The sequence below is a fragment of the Xiphophorus couchianus genome, chromosome 8, assembly GCF_001444195.1.
Source record: "Xiphophorus couchianus chromosome 8, X_couchianus-1.0, whole genome shotgun sequence".
Classification (NCBI taxonomy): Eukaryota; Metazoa; Chordata; class Actinopteri; order Cyprinodontiformes; family Poeciliidae; genus Xiphophorus; species Xiphophorus couchianus.
In genome coordinates, this window is record NC_040235.1 from 6,542,547 (window position 1) to 6,555,016 (window position 12,470).

Below are 12,470 nucleotides of genomic sequence, written 5' to 3' on the forward strand. Positions count from 1 at the left end.
TCAGTTTGAGCTGCTCTACTAAACACATCAGAGAAAGGCATTCATTTAGAAACTCTGATCAGGAGTGGGTATTTTTTCATAATAAAGAACATTTTTGGTTAGTTTCCTTCATAAAAGTCAGATTTTTTTGACATTTATTGAGAAATCATGAGTGGAGGTCCTGACATTTGGAACAATCCAAGCAGAAACCTCCAAGGTTTGATCCGTGAGTCACTTCCTGCCGGACCCAGGGGACCTTCCTGGACCGCGGTTTTCCGGCAAATGTCTGACCCCTTCCCGTCCTCCCCGCTCACATCCAGAACGAAGGAAGTTAACCTCGTCTTCAGGGATCAATAAGCCCAACCATGACTGCAGTTTTCCACCGTGCCCGGCTCAAATGGCCCATTGTTGAGGACCGGGACTTGGCTGCATCACCAACCAACTACATCACAGAAAATCACACACTTGAAGAGGATCTTAATTATTTCCAGAAATGTATTTTTTTATCTGAGATCATAGAGATTAAGGCATAATGAGGGTCTTTGTTGTTATGCTTTCTGGTATGAAAACCAAACAGGGAACGGCTCAGGTTTGGAAATATTTTCGACTAGTTGTTAATAAAAGCAGACCCTCCAGCACTGTGCAACGCTCTCTGATTTCATTTGTTTCTGTGAGGAGATGCAAGTAGTTGTTTTCTGTTTCCATGGTGAAATAACATCCAGAAAATACGTTGGTCAGCGGTGAACTCATGCTGTACAAGTTAACTAAATAAATCCAAGCTTTTAAGCATTTCTGTCGTATTATTTTTTAAAATAGGGAACTATTTAACTTAGCTGGGTGAGATATTTTAGCAGAATAACAAAATAAAGTTGCTGCAGTGTGCAAAACCTCTGCAGAGACGGTTATCTTGACAGGGCAGACAGAGTAATCACTCTGTCAAAAATGGCTTCCATATGTTGGTTTTTTTCCCCCTCAATCTGCCCCACTGAGGGCAAACTCATTTATTGTAAGCCGTGCAAAACGAGACGTGTTGAGCAAACATAAACGTGAAGAAACCACACACGGAGGACAGATTTTTTTCTCTTTTTTTTGCTATAATTAGACGTCATCTGTTCGCTTCCTTTTCTCTGACGTTTTTGTCTCTCCAGACATTAACAGGGAACTCGCTGTCACATTGTGAGCTGGCATGTTTTAAAACATTCCTGCCATGTAAGGAAGGCGTGTAATGAAGGTGTAAAACATGGGATATAACAATATTTAAACTGCAATATGTTCTTAACAGTTGTGGACAATGAATGCATGAAAAACTTGAACTTTTTTACTTATTTATACCTTTTTTATTATTATAAAAGGAATGAATTTCCATCCCATGTGCAGAAATAAGGGGATAAAGTTATTGTCTCTGTGTAGTTTGTAGAAATATTTGGACTATCAACCCTTAGACTTTCATTTCTGCGGATTTCTCCTGAGAAATTCTGAAGGTTTTTACTCTGGGACGCTAAAATTTTATCTTCCAATTAAAACCCAGAGTCTGCATTTTAGGCCAATTAGGGCGTCAAACATTTTTTAGCTTATTAAAGGAAGATATGTCCAATATATCAAAATTAAGCTGATTAGTCCTCCCTGAAAACCTAGATATAACAGATCTCAGTACTTTCCTCTCTAAAAATATTTTAATATTTTTTCACAGCACATTAGTGGCGCATTTAACCAGTCCTGTTTAATCCAAGTCCAATTTGTTTGGAGAAAATCAGATTTATTTGGAGAGATGTACAAGCCAAATCAAAATTTGAGCTCGGTCTATGTTTGGTTGAACAAAGACAAAGTGAGATTCAAATAAATAAGTGAACGCCAAATGCACCAGAGGCCGCTCCAAAAGCAGGAAGTGGACTACAACACAGGGCATTCTGGGTAAATGCCACCAAAACAAACTTCATTTTCTAGCGCTAGCAAGAAGAAATGATTGGTGGTATTTTACCAAATCCTACAACCACTAAAATCTGTCGCTACTTCATTTTTGTTTACACTTTGTTAGAGCTGGACAACAAATTAAAGCAATATATATTCTGTTATAGACACATGATCAATATCAATAAACTATACAGCTGATAGAATATTCAATAATCAATATATAAAATATTACCTGAACTCCGATCCAGAACCGCACAGCATTCTGGGAGATGAAGGCAAAGGAAAGGTTTTATCTCTCACTTTTAGCTAAGCAAGCATCGAGAGTTGCTAGGTGACTCTCTGGTTGCCTAGCAACAACCTGTTGAGTAGCTTGCGCAGCTGCAGATTCGGGTTTCGCCTCATAAGTAACAAAACCGTGGAGTGAAAACTGTGGATAAAATAGGAAAAGGTCACACCACTGGGTTTGGCAGTATTTCAAACATTTAAAACAAAAAACTAATCAATAATTATCGATATTGGCTAATATGAAACTGTTATTGTTTTACATTTTTCAATCATATCGTCGGTCCTGACCTACATTTTAAGAAGGAAGTTTCGTTCAGCGTCTTCTAAGGAGGTTTCTTGTCTCGTTTCATTCAGTGGTTGTTGGTGCAGCGCCCCCACAGGCGAGGAGGGGAACAGGCCTTTAAATTAGTTTGGTTTGTTTGACTCTGCAGAGTGAAAGAGAATCACAGCAGCTGAAAATGTAATAAATGTTGCAGTTTTGGTCCCGAATTGAACCGAGTCGGTTAGACTTTGAATAACAGTTAGAATCAATATGTTTGTTTCATAGTGTCAGATATCAATATTGACCCAAATTTTAATCCGCAGACATTAATATTTTGTCTCAAAGCCTTTTGTTTAACGTTTCCGTGATGTTATTCCTCACTGACATCAATGAAAACAAAACACCTTCCCATAAACCATTTATCTGAATTGTGTTAAGAGGTGTGAAAATGCCAAAAGGCTTCCAATGTAATTTGAGGTTTTAAAAGGGCAAAAAGATTTGGCATTTCAACCTGTGGACACAAAGTGTCATAGTGATTGTGTTCACCGTGTCATAAAACTGTTACGATCTGTTAGAAATAAACTTTTTACTCCAAGTAAAACAGGTCCAGAGCCATGTTCAGGTCAGTTAAAAAGGTGAATTGACTAGTTTAAATGGTAACAACTTTAGGATGATGTTAGCCCATCAAAGGAGAGTCTGATTTTAATACGTGACCTTCAAGTGGAGCAGAAACAACCTGAAGGGACCTGAGAGTTATTACAGCTGATCCTCCTGGGATCAGAGTTATATGAAAATGCTTCAAAATCCTGTGGAAATATTTCAATCTCGGACAGAAATCCACCAATCGCATCACGGCGTTTTAGATAAACAGCACAACTTCTGTCCATTTAAACTTGTTCCCACAACCTGAAAACCAAAAGGCTGTCATTACGCTGGTTCTGAGCTGCAGGAGTTTTACCTCATAAAATCTTTTCTCATGTTGTCAGGCAGCATTAAAGGACCACAGTGTTGGTAATTGAATTTTTCACATTGTGGATATCTGCCACCGTTTTAACTGTTTTTCCAACCAGAAGCTCATAGTAAATAGTGAAAAGGTGCCGAAATTTCCAGAGGAAACATTTCTACTGGCTCAGCCTGAATGTTCAGCTGTTTTTCCATTCCTACAAACTTTAACCAACTAAAGGAAATATGTTTTCACTAATAATGTCCAAAGATATAAATTTAAACACAATCTGTCTTTCTATATTACTATTTTAGGTTTAACTTGTTCACTTGAGGACATGAATAAATAAAAAAATAATTTGTCTCTCAAAAGTTTAAACACCTCTAATAAAAGTCAAGACTATAATGAATCATTTCCTCTTTATTTATGACATATATAATTTACAGTTCAACTAAATAAGAGGAAAAATTCTGCTTTTATATATAAGAAATTATTTATATGAATTTATATAGTAAATTTCAAACCCAAAACATTGAAGAAAATGTTTAACTTTTGAAAAATTTCTGAGCTTCACAATTTGAAACTTTTTAAGAAAAAAAAATCTAAAATTTTGAGATAAATCTGAAAACGTTTCTAGGAAAAAATGTTTATTCTGAGTTTCTAAAGTAAAAAAAAAGACATTTGGAAATTTTCTGAGCGTCTAAAGTTGAAAATTTGCAACAAAAACACAGAAAATTTTAGATTAATCTGAGAAATTTTCCAAAAGAAATAAAAGGAAAAGTCTGAGCTCCAAAATTTGAAAATTTGAAAAATTTCAATTTTTGAAACTCTGAAAATTTCCAAAAGTAAAGTTTTTTTCTAGCAAATTTTTAACTTTTATAATTTTGAATTTCCAAGATTGTCTTGAAAATATCTGAGATTAATCTAAAAAAAATTCTGCGATTTTCTTTGGTGTAAATTTAACCTTTTTTTTCTGTCTTTCTTTTCTGAGCTCATTGACCCAAATGCTCCGTCATACAGATGTGAATTGAAAACATGTGAATAACAACGGGAAACCATTATCACATTACACTTCTCGCTTTTAGTAAACTAATACCTAATTGATTCCTTTAGACTTTCCCGAAACAGCGAACCGTCAAGAAATGAAGAGAAATTGAAATTTACCAGTAGGCAGGATCTGACGTAGCAAACCTTTGAGAAAATCTGTCTGTGATTTTAGAAGTCGGCGAAGCAGAAACTCGGCGAAATCAAAGCTTCTGTTCCCAGATGTTTGGTTGAATCAGAGCCAGTAAAACCTCCAGGGAGAAACTGAGGGAGCCGGCCAAGATGGAGCAGCTGCTGCTGCAGAAACAACTTGAACCCGATCGGATTTAAAAGTGCTGATCTGTATTAGTCAGAACTGTCAGAACAATGGAGCAACTCAAGAACGACAACAATGAGATCCTTAAACACTTTATTTTCGGGTTTCTTTTCTTAGCCGTTTGTTGGTTTTGGTCTTCGGGACAAATTTCTTCTCTAAATCTGTTTTTACATTCAGATTTAAAAATGATATGAATGGTGGGTAAATTTAACAGGGAGTAGCCATGTTTCCATTGACCATAAAATGGCACAAATTGGAATTACGAAAATAAATTTGCTCAGTGGAAACATGACAAGTTTGAAAAAACCTTGTGATCATGTGATCGACAACTGGATGTCACTACTGACGGAAACAACAAATATGACGACAGGAAGTAGTTGGAGGATGACGGTGCGGCATGTTTTTTTAATGATTTGTAGTTCTAACAAGCTTATGTGATTTTAATTGTTTTTATTTAATCAAAACAGCGCAATTGCAAAATTGTGTTTTTTCAACATGTGTGGCATATCGCCAAAGCTTTACAAACATGGAAACGCAGCTAGCGTGCCGTTACCTAGCAACCCCAACAAACTTCTGCGCATTACCTAGCAACCCAAGCAGAGTTCCGCCTGTTACCTAGCAACCCAAGCAGAGTTCCAGCAGGTTTGGTCAGCTGGTTTTCTGCTGGAAAAGACAAAGTGTTTTGTTGTTGACTTACCATCCAGAAACGTCTTGCTTTATTCTTGTTGGCTGTGCAGGAGGCTCCACTTCTGCTTTTTAAAGATGTACAGTTGTATAGTTGAGCATCTGTTTGCAGCCATTTTCACATTTGAGTAGTAAATGCTGAGTTGGGGAGTGAGGCCGGAAGCTGCTTTTGGGATTTAAAGTGACAGAGGCTCTAAAGCATCTCACAATAGGCACCTAAATCTCGTTATACAAGAATGGACAAATGCAGCAAACATGTTTTGTATCGTACAGAATCCGATCCTAACCAGCATTAAATGCCTCCTTTAAGAAAACAGCAGACATTAAGCAGAACTGAATAATATTTATTCACAGATCTGCAGTGATTTCAAAGACACATTGTTTGAGACAGGAAGGGACTTCTTTCTTTGCTTTCTGGTCGCCTCACGCAGCAGAACGAAGAGTCCTAGACCTCCCAGCAGGGCCGGTACACCCGTCCCACCATGCACCTCATGTTGTCCCTCCTCAGAATGGGGATGCTCAGCTGCTGGCTGCTGTCTCCGTGCTCGCCCCCCTGGTTGCTGTCATCGGCCCTCCGTTTGTAGACGGACATCCCGTTCTGCAGAACCTTCAGGTCCCTCCAGATCATCGGGTCGGCGGCGATGACGATGACCTTGGATGCCTGCGCTCTGGCCGCCGAGGCCAGGTCCGCGTCGCCCAGGACGCCCTCCATCGCCTCGTCGTTTAGGATGGAGGCGAAGACCTCTTGCTCCAACGACCCGTCTTCAGTCTTTCCCATGGGTGTCGCGTTGCAGTTGAGGAAGAGAGCGGCAGCAAAAGTGACGGACAAAAGGGATCGCCTCATCTTCTGAGCGGTCGACGGCGTTTTATTGGAGGAGATGGATTTTCTTCGGAAGTGTCTCTGCTCTGGTTTGGACTTTGGACATCCATCGCCTTTTATACAGCTTCAGAAAACTGACCACGTCGTCGTCCTTTGTCTGTCAGGATGAAGAGAACAGTTGGGTGGAGATGAAGTGGAGGGGAGTTGATTAAAACCTCTGGTGTGTTGGCTCCTTCTAGACACTTCAAAATGAAAAAGTGGAAGGTCTTAATCCAAAATGGCCGTCCTTTAAAACAACGAGGATGGATGAACCACCTGGTGTGCTTGTGGTGGTCGATGCTTCACCAAGAAACCAGTTTCCCCAAAGCTTTGTTGCAGAAACTGTCAAGAGGGGATTTAGACCCAAAGCTTAATGACAGGAAGAGCAAACAAACGTCTGTTGACGTGTTCGAGTCCTTCAGCAGCAGATCTGCTGACGTGTCAAAGAGTCAGGGAAACGGGAATCTGGCTTTAGATCCATCTAATTATGGTTCATAGAGGAAATGTACTTTAAAAAAGCTTTGATAGTCAAATAAAAGTGATTATAATCCTCTGATTTCTGTTTGTCCTCCAGTGTCTGTTGGATGTCCAAACGTTTTTTAATGCTGGTCAAAATCATCAGAGGCTAAAACAGAAAAATGTTCAAATACAATTAATTAACCAAACATGCATTATTTTATTGTTTGTTGTCAAACATTGGCTATAAATTGTCATTTATTATATAAAATATTAAAAGAAAGGTCAATATGTTGAATTATTTTCTATTTTCTGGTCTAAAAAATGTTTTAGTTTCATCAGCAGCAAGAAAAATCAATATTTAGGCATTAGGAATATTATTTATCCAAAAAAATACAACATGTTGTATAATGTTGTCCTATTTCCTGGGAAATATTTCCAACTCCTCTCTTTCTCCTTTCAGCTTTTTAAAGTAAAAACTCTAGTTTATTCAACTCTTTAAAAATTAATAAAACGTAAACACAGTAAGTTTATCTTTCACAAACTTAGACATTAAAATCTAAAACTCGCCAAATTTATTTGACTCAAAGAGTAGAACAGCGCTGGCAAACTGATTTTCATGTTGGTCCATGTCAAATATCTAAAGGTTCTTAAAGGGCCAGTTGTACCAGAATATACTGATAAAACTAATTAAACTGTTAAAATATCAGTAAATAGCTGTTCCTCCAGAATCTTGAGATTATTTTAGTGATTTTTTCAATCAAAATTGCAGATTTAGGAATGTTTGTAAGGAATGTTTACGATATTTGTGCTAATGTATGATGTTAAATGTGACTTTATTACTCGCTGTATCAACTACAGGCTATAACTTAACATCACGTGAGGCTGAAGCAGCAGACAATTAAACTCAATGATTATTGACCAATTTTGAGAAAATCTGCAGTAAAATCAGAACAAAATGTGGAGATTTGTTGATTTTGTGTTAATTCTGCTTATTTGTGAAAAACTGGAGAAAATCCTTGATGTAATTTGGAGTCTAGAGGGCCACAAACAAAAATACGGTGGGCCAGATTTGGCCCCCGGGCCTCAAGTTTGACACATGTGGCGTAGAAGATAAACACAACTAAATGTGGCTCAAATGTTTTACAGTGAAGGAATATTAGAAGATATAGAGTAGAAACTACAGATATTTATCTTAAAATGTAAAAGTATAAAGTAATCAGATACCTGAAGTACAGTAACAAAGTACTTTACAAAGCTGCAAATATGTATATATATACTGTATATATATATTTGCAGCGTTGTAAAGTACTTTGTTATAGTTTATACTTATATATATTTCATTTTAGCTTGGATTATTTGTGTAGCAGAAATAAATGTGAATCTGTTTCTCCATCTGTGCTAATAAACGAACCGATAACTTTCCCCTCATTCTTGCTGAAACGTTCCTCCATGTTTGCCCTCGGCTGTCAGCAAAAGGTCGACGTGTTTCTCAGGCAATTAGTTACTGGAGACTGAGGTTTTTCTAAAGGCAACATGTTAATGCGCCCCAAACTGCAGCCGAAGCTCAAAATCTCTGAGTTTGGGTGCCAACCTGAACGCCACAAGGCTGACACTCCGGCGTAATTCCACCTGGAAAGAAAATCCAGCAGCAAATTAAATTATGTTGGATTGGAGAACGTGTTCCTGTGGCTGAAATCACACAGACAGGTTGAGGATTTTCCTGGCGCAGCGTGAAATAAATGGTCACCCAATAGGAACGAGACGTTCTGGTTCTGGTCGGGATCAAACCGGACAGTTTGGCTGTTTGGGTCGATCACATTATGAGCTTCAAGACAATAAGAAAAAACTTTAATGTGTCTTGTTGCAGCTGATGACTGTAATTTATCACATTTATGTGTCAATAATCGTCATTAAATGAACAGTTTTATATAAACATCTTAATCCTGTTACAGCAAACCTGCAGTTTTCATCCAGAGGATCATTTATTTACAGAATGACGTCTTTATGTGACTCGAAATTAAAATAAACATTTACAACGGCGAGTTAGGGCCGTGTAGATGGAAGAAATCAGTAAAATGTTTACAAAAAATAACAAAATATTCTAGAATAAACAAGTAGAAAAAAAAAGTTTTTCAAACTCAGAAATAAAAAGAAAAATCTAAAAAATTTCTGAGATTTTTTTCTAGCACATTTTTGACTTTTCAAAAAAAACAGTCAAAGTTTTTTCCAGAACGTTTTTTGACATGAATGTAAAAGCTTCAGAGAATTTTTAAAAAAATGTTTTGTTCTACAAATTTTTTTCAGTGGAAATTTTCAACTTTTGAACATCAGAAATTTCCGCGTTTTTTCTTCCAAATTTCTGAGATTAATCTCAAAATTTCCAAGATTTTTCAAGCAAATTTTCAACTTTTTAAACTCACAAACGTCTTTTTTTTAAAAGAAAATTTCCTAGATGAACCTCTACATTTTTTACTGTCTTTTAAGCAAATTTTTGACTTTTGAAACTGAAACTTTGAGATCAATCTGAGAAATTTCCTAGAAAAAAACACAAAAATTTCTGAGACTTTTGTCAGAAACTTACTTTCTTTTTTTCTATTTATTGGAAAGCCTCCATCTTGCTGAGTTTCCATTTGTACAGAAATAAAAAATATTTCATTTCCATGTGCTTATGACAGTTTGATCTGTGATTTTGTCTCCTGCTGGTTCCAGACAGAGAGGCGCCATTAGGGGACAGTCTTTACCTTTTCTATTCTGGCTCTTGCAGCTGCAGCTTCTCCACTTTCAGTTCCTGGAGAAGCTTTTCGGTTTGTAGTTTTAAATTGAGGTGTAAACTTGTGAGCAGAGCTCAGAATGTCGCTGCCTGTTGCTTGTTTACTTGAGAAGGAGAAGCTGATCCGGTTGACCTCTCCGTCACCTTGAACCCGATAATGAAGTGACAGAGATGAAAGGCGGATGCTGCAGTTTGTTGTTGCAGTATCGCGGTGGTCCGGCTCCAGGTGGGGGGGTTCGGTTCGGGTCGGTTCTGGTCGTTTCGGGTCGGTTTGTGACTTCAGGGGAAGATGAAAGTGAAGAAGATGAAGGCTGAAACCTCTCAGTAATTTGGCCCAAGAGGAAGTGACTCGTGGCCAAAGTGGTGGCGCTGAATGCAAAGATTTATCCCTCATCAATACATCTGCAGGGAGGCCGGTCGCCATGGCGATGGCCAGACAACATCCAAGTGGTTCAGAAGTAACAGCTGTGGGGGTCTGAAGGAGACGATGATAGAGGATGTGTCTGATGGCGGCGCTGGTGCTGTTAAGATGAGCCCAAAACGCTCGGCGACCCTGAACGCCTCACAGCTCGGCGACCCTGAACGCCTCACAGCTCGGCGACCCTGAACGCCTCACAGCTCGGCGACCCTGAACGCCTCACAGCTCGGCGACCTGACTGGACATTTCACTGGAACATTTGGCTGCAAAACGAGTCGGGCCCTGTTGTTGGAAACATGTAATTATTTCAATTTAAATGGCTCTTTGGTTTGAAAAATAAAGAAACAGAACGGCAAAATAAAGGTCAACCAGAAATGTCAGAAATGTCAGAAAATATACCTGACATTAAACTTTATCCTAGGATAAAGTTTAATGTCAGGTATATTTTGAGAAGGAGAAACTGGCGCCTCTGAGCCGCTGCACTGCGGATCGTTTCTTAATCCAACACATCAAAATCAAGAATGCAATATTCTGACAATAATCTCAAAATGTCAACTTTAACCTCAGAATTCAGTTTTTTTTTCAAAACTCTGATGTTTTCTCAAAATTCTAACTTTAATCTAAAAAATATTTGAATTCTGAGACTAAAGTCAAATATTTTGTTTCCAGTGTCTCTAATCCTCATTTATAAATGTTTATATGGTTAGACAACATGTATTTAAAGCATGTGTCTGCTCATACCTGACTGTTCCTGGGTCTTAATTATTCTGGATTTGGTATTTTAGCTCCGCCCCTCTTTCTTCTTCTTTTGTCCACTAAAAATATAAAGTGATGAAATTTCTACTTCTCTCTTCTTCCTTGTGTCACTGGTAAACTTGTCTCTGATTGGTTGGCCCAGTCAGACAAAACACCCAATCAGAGCCAGGAGGAGGGTCTTAGCGCTGTCAATCAACACTATACTGGCTACTAAACCACTTACAGATACAGGACAACTGTTTAAGCGCTGTCATCAGGGGTTATGTTAACTAGCCCTAGCATTCACAACATGCAGTAACAGAGAGGATGGGATAGTGATTGACAGCGCTAAGACCAGACCCCTGCCTCTGATTGGTTGTTTCTAGTTAAAAGGGAAAAGGCAAAAGAGATAAATTTTTTCACAGATTATTCAACAAACATACAAAAGATTAATTTTTATAGAAGTTACATACTGCAGCTTTTAAAACCTCCTAAAGCTCCAACGTGTTGCTACATTTGGCTCCATTTTGCTGCTTTAATTCCAGGATATGTTGTCACTTCCAGCTGGAATAATCCCACGTCGCTGTGAAAGTGACGGCCGTGTTTCAGTCCAGCTCCTGACATCCACACAGCCTGACTCTGTTTCAGCCGCGCTGCCTGCTGAGCTGCTGGTGACCGCTACAGGGAAAGGTCTACTCTGTCGCTGTTTCTCAGCAACAGAGGTTTGTTTCTGTGCTTTATTTCCACAGTAACCAGCACAGTGTTATATTTAGCCGGGTTTGCACTGATATGAATAAATAAATACAGTGATTCAGAGAGGTTGCCTGAAAAATAGGAAGGAGGTTGTAAGGTGGTGACGTTTCTTGACTTGGATGTAAAATGAATTTACCTTTTAGAGAACAACAGTGATGTTTTGCTTCAGGCGTCTCAATTGTAGGTGGTAGAAAGCAAACCTAAAAACCGTCAATGGATTTCAGAGAGCAGTATTTTATATTATAATCAGGCAAAAATGTGATTATTTAGGTTGTTTTGGTTTTTTAAGAAAGCTAATAATCTTTACTAATGTATGATAGGACATATAAAATCACAATAAATCAACAAACACAACTTTGGTTTATCAATATGCAATTTTAACTAATGCAACTTTAAGCTAACGCAACATTATCTCAACATCTTCCCACATACAGTATGACACGAATTAAATTTACTGGTATACATTTGAACTATATGTATTATTTGTGAAGAAATTCTGGATTTTGTAGTGATATGGCAATATGGCGCCACTAATTCAATGCTAGCTATGCTAAACCTGAACCACTAATCATCAACATTAGCTCCACCAACGCTAAAGTTCTACACAAACAACACAGTATTTAGTGGAAACTAATGCTAAGGCGGTACTACACCAACATGGTATTTAGCAGAATGTTAAATACCATAGCATTTAGCCATAACTAAATGCATTTAGCTATTTAGCCATAGCTAAATGCTATGGTATTTAGCATGCTATGGCCATTGCTAAATGCTAAAGCGCTACACCAATGTGGTATTTCGCAGACGCTAATATGAATGAGCTACACCAACATGGTAATTAGCAGAATGCTAAAGTGCTATATCAAAATAGTATTTAGCAGAAGCTAATTCTAAAGCGCTACACCAATATGGTATTTAGCTAAATACTAATGCGCTATACCAGCATTATACTTGGCAAAAGCTAATACTAAAGTGCTACACTAACACAGTATTTAGCAGAAGCTAATGCTAAAGCACTATGTATTATTTAGCATTAACTACATTGTATTTAA

The 12,470-nt window shown here is 38.0% G+C and overlaps 2 protein-coding genes and 2 long non-coding RNA genes across 4 annotated transcripts in view; 1 reads left to right on the forward strand and 3 right to left on the reverse strand.

Moving 5' to 3' along the window:
• LOC114149750 (protein NLRC5-like) overlaps positions 1–12,470 on the reverse strand; it is a 1,536,511-nt gene that overhangs the window by 1,064,278 nt on the left and 459,763 nt on the right. The window lies entirely within an intron of this gene.
• Positions 1–12,470, forward strand: part of LOC114149825 (uncharacterized) — a 461,125-nt gene that overhangs the window by 49,282 nt on the left and 399,373 nt on the right. The gene's annotated exons all lie outside the window — the stretch shown is intronic.
• On the reverse strand, positions 103–2,417 carry LOC114149848 (uncharacterized). Its single transcript, XR_003596613.1, has 2 exons — positions 2,123–2,417; positions 103–421 (listed from the first exon to the last, which is right to left on the reverse strand). It is a non-coding gene; the product is annotated as an uncharacterized LOC114149848 (long non-coding RNA).
• Positions 5,748–6,347, reverse strand: pmchl (pro-melanin-concentrating hormone, like). The gene has a single exon (XM_028025932.1). The coding sequence runs from the start codon at positions 6,266–6,268 to the stop codon at positions 5,870–5,872; it is 399 nt and encodes a 132-aa protein (XP_027881733.1). The 5' UTR covers positions 6,269–6,347; the 3' UTR covers positions 5,748–5,869.

Excerpts from the sequence above, each read along its gene's own strand:
- pmchl (XM_028025932.1), bottom strand. The coding sequence starts at position 6,268 with ATGAGGCGATCCCTTTTGTCCGTCACTTTTGCTGCCGCTCTCTTCCTC.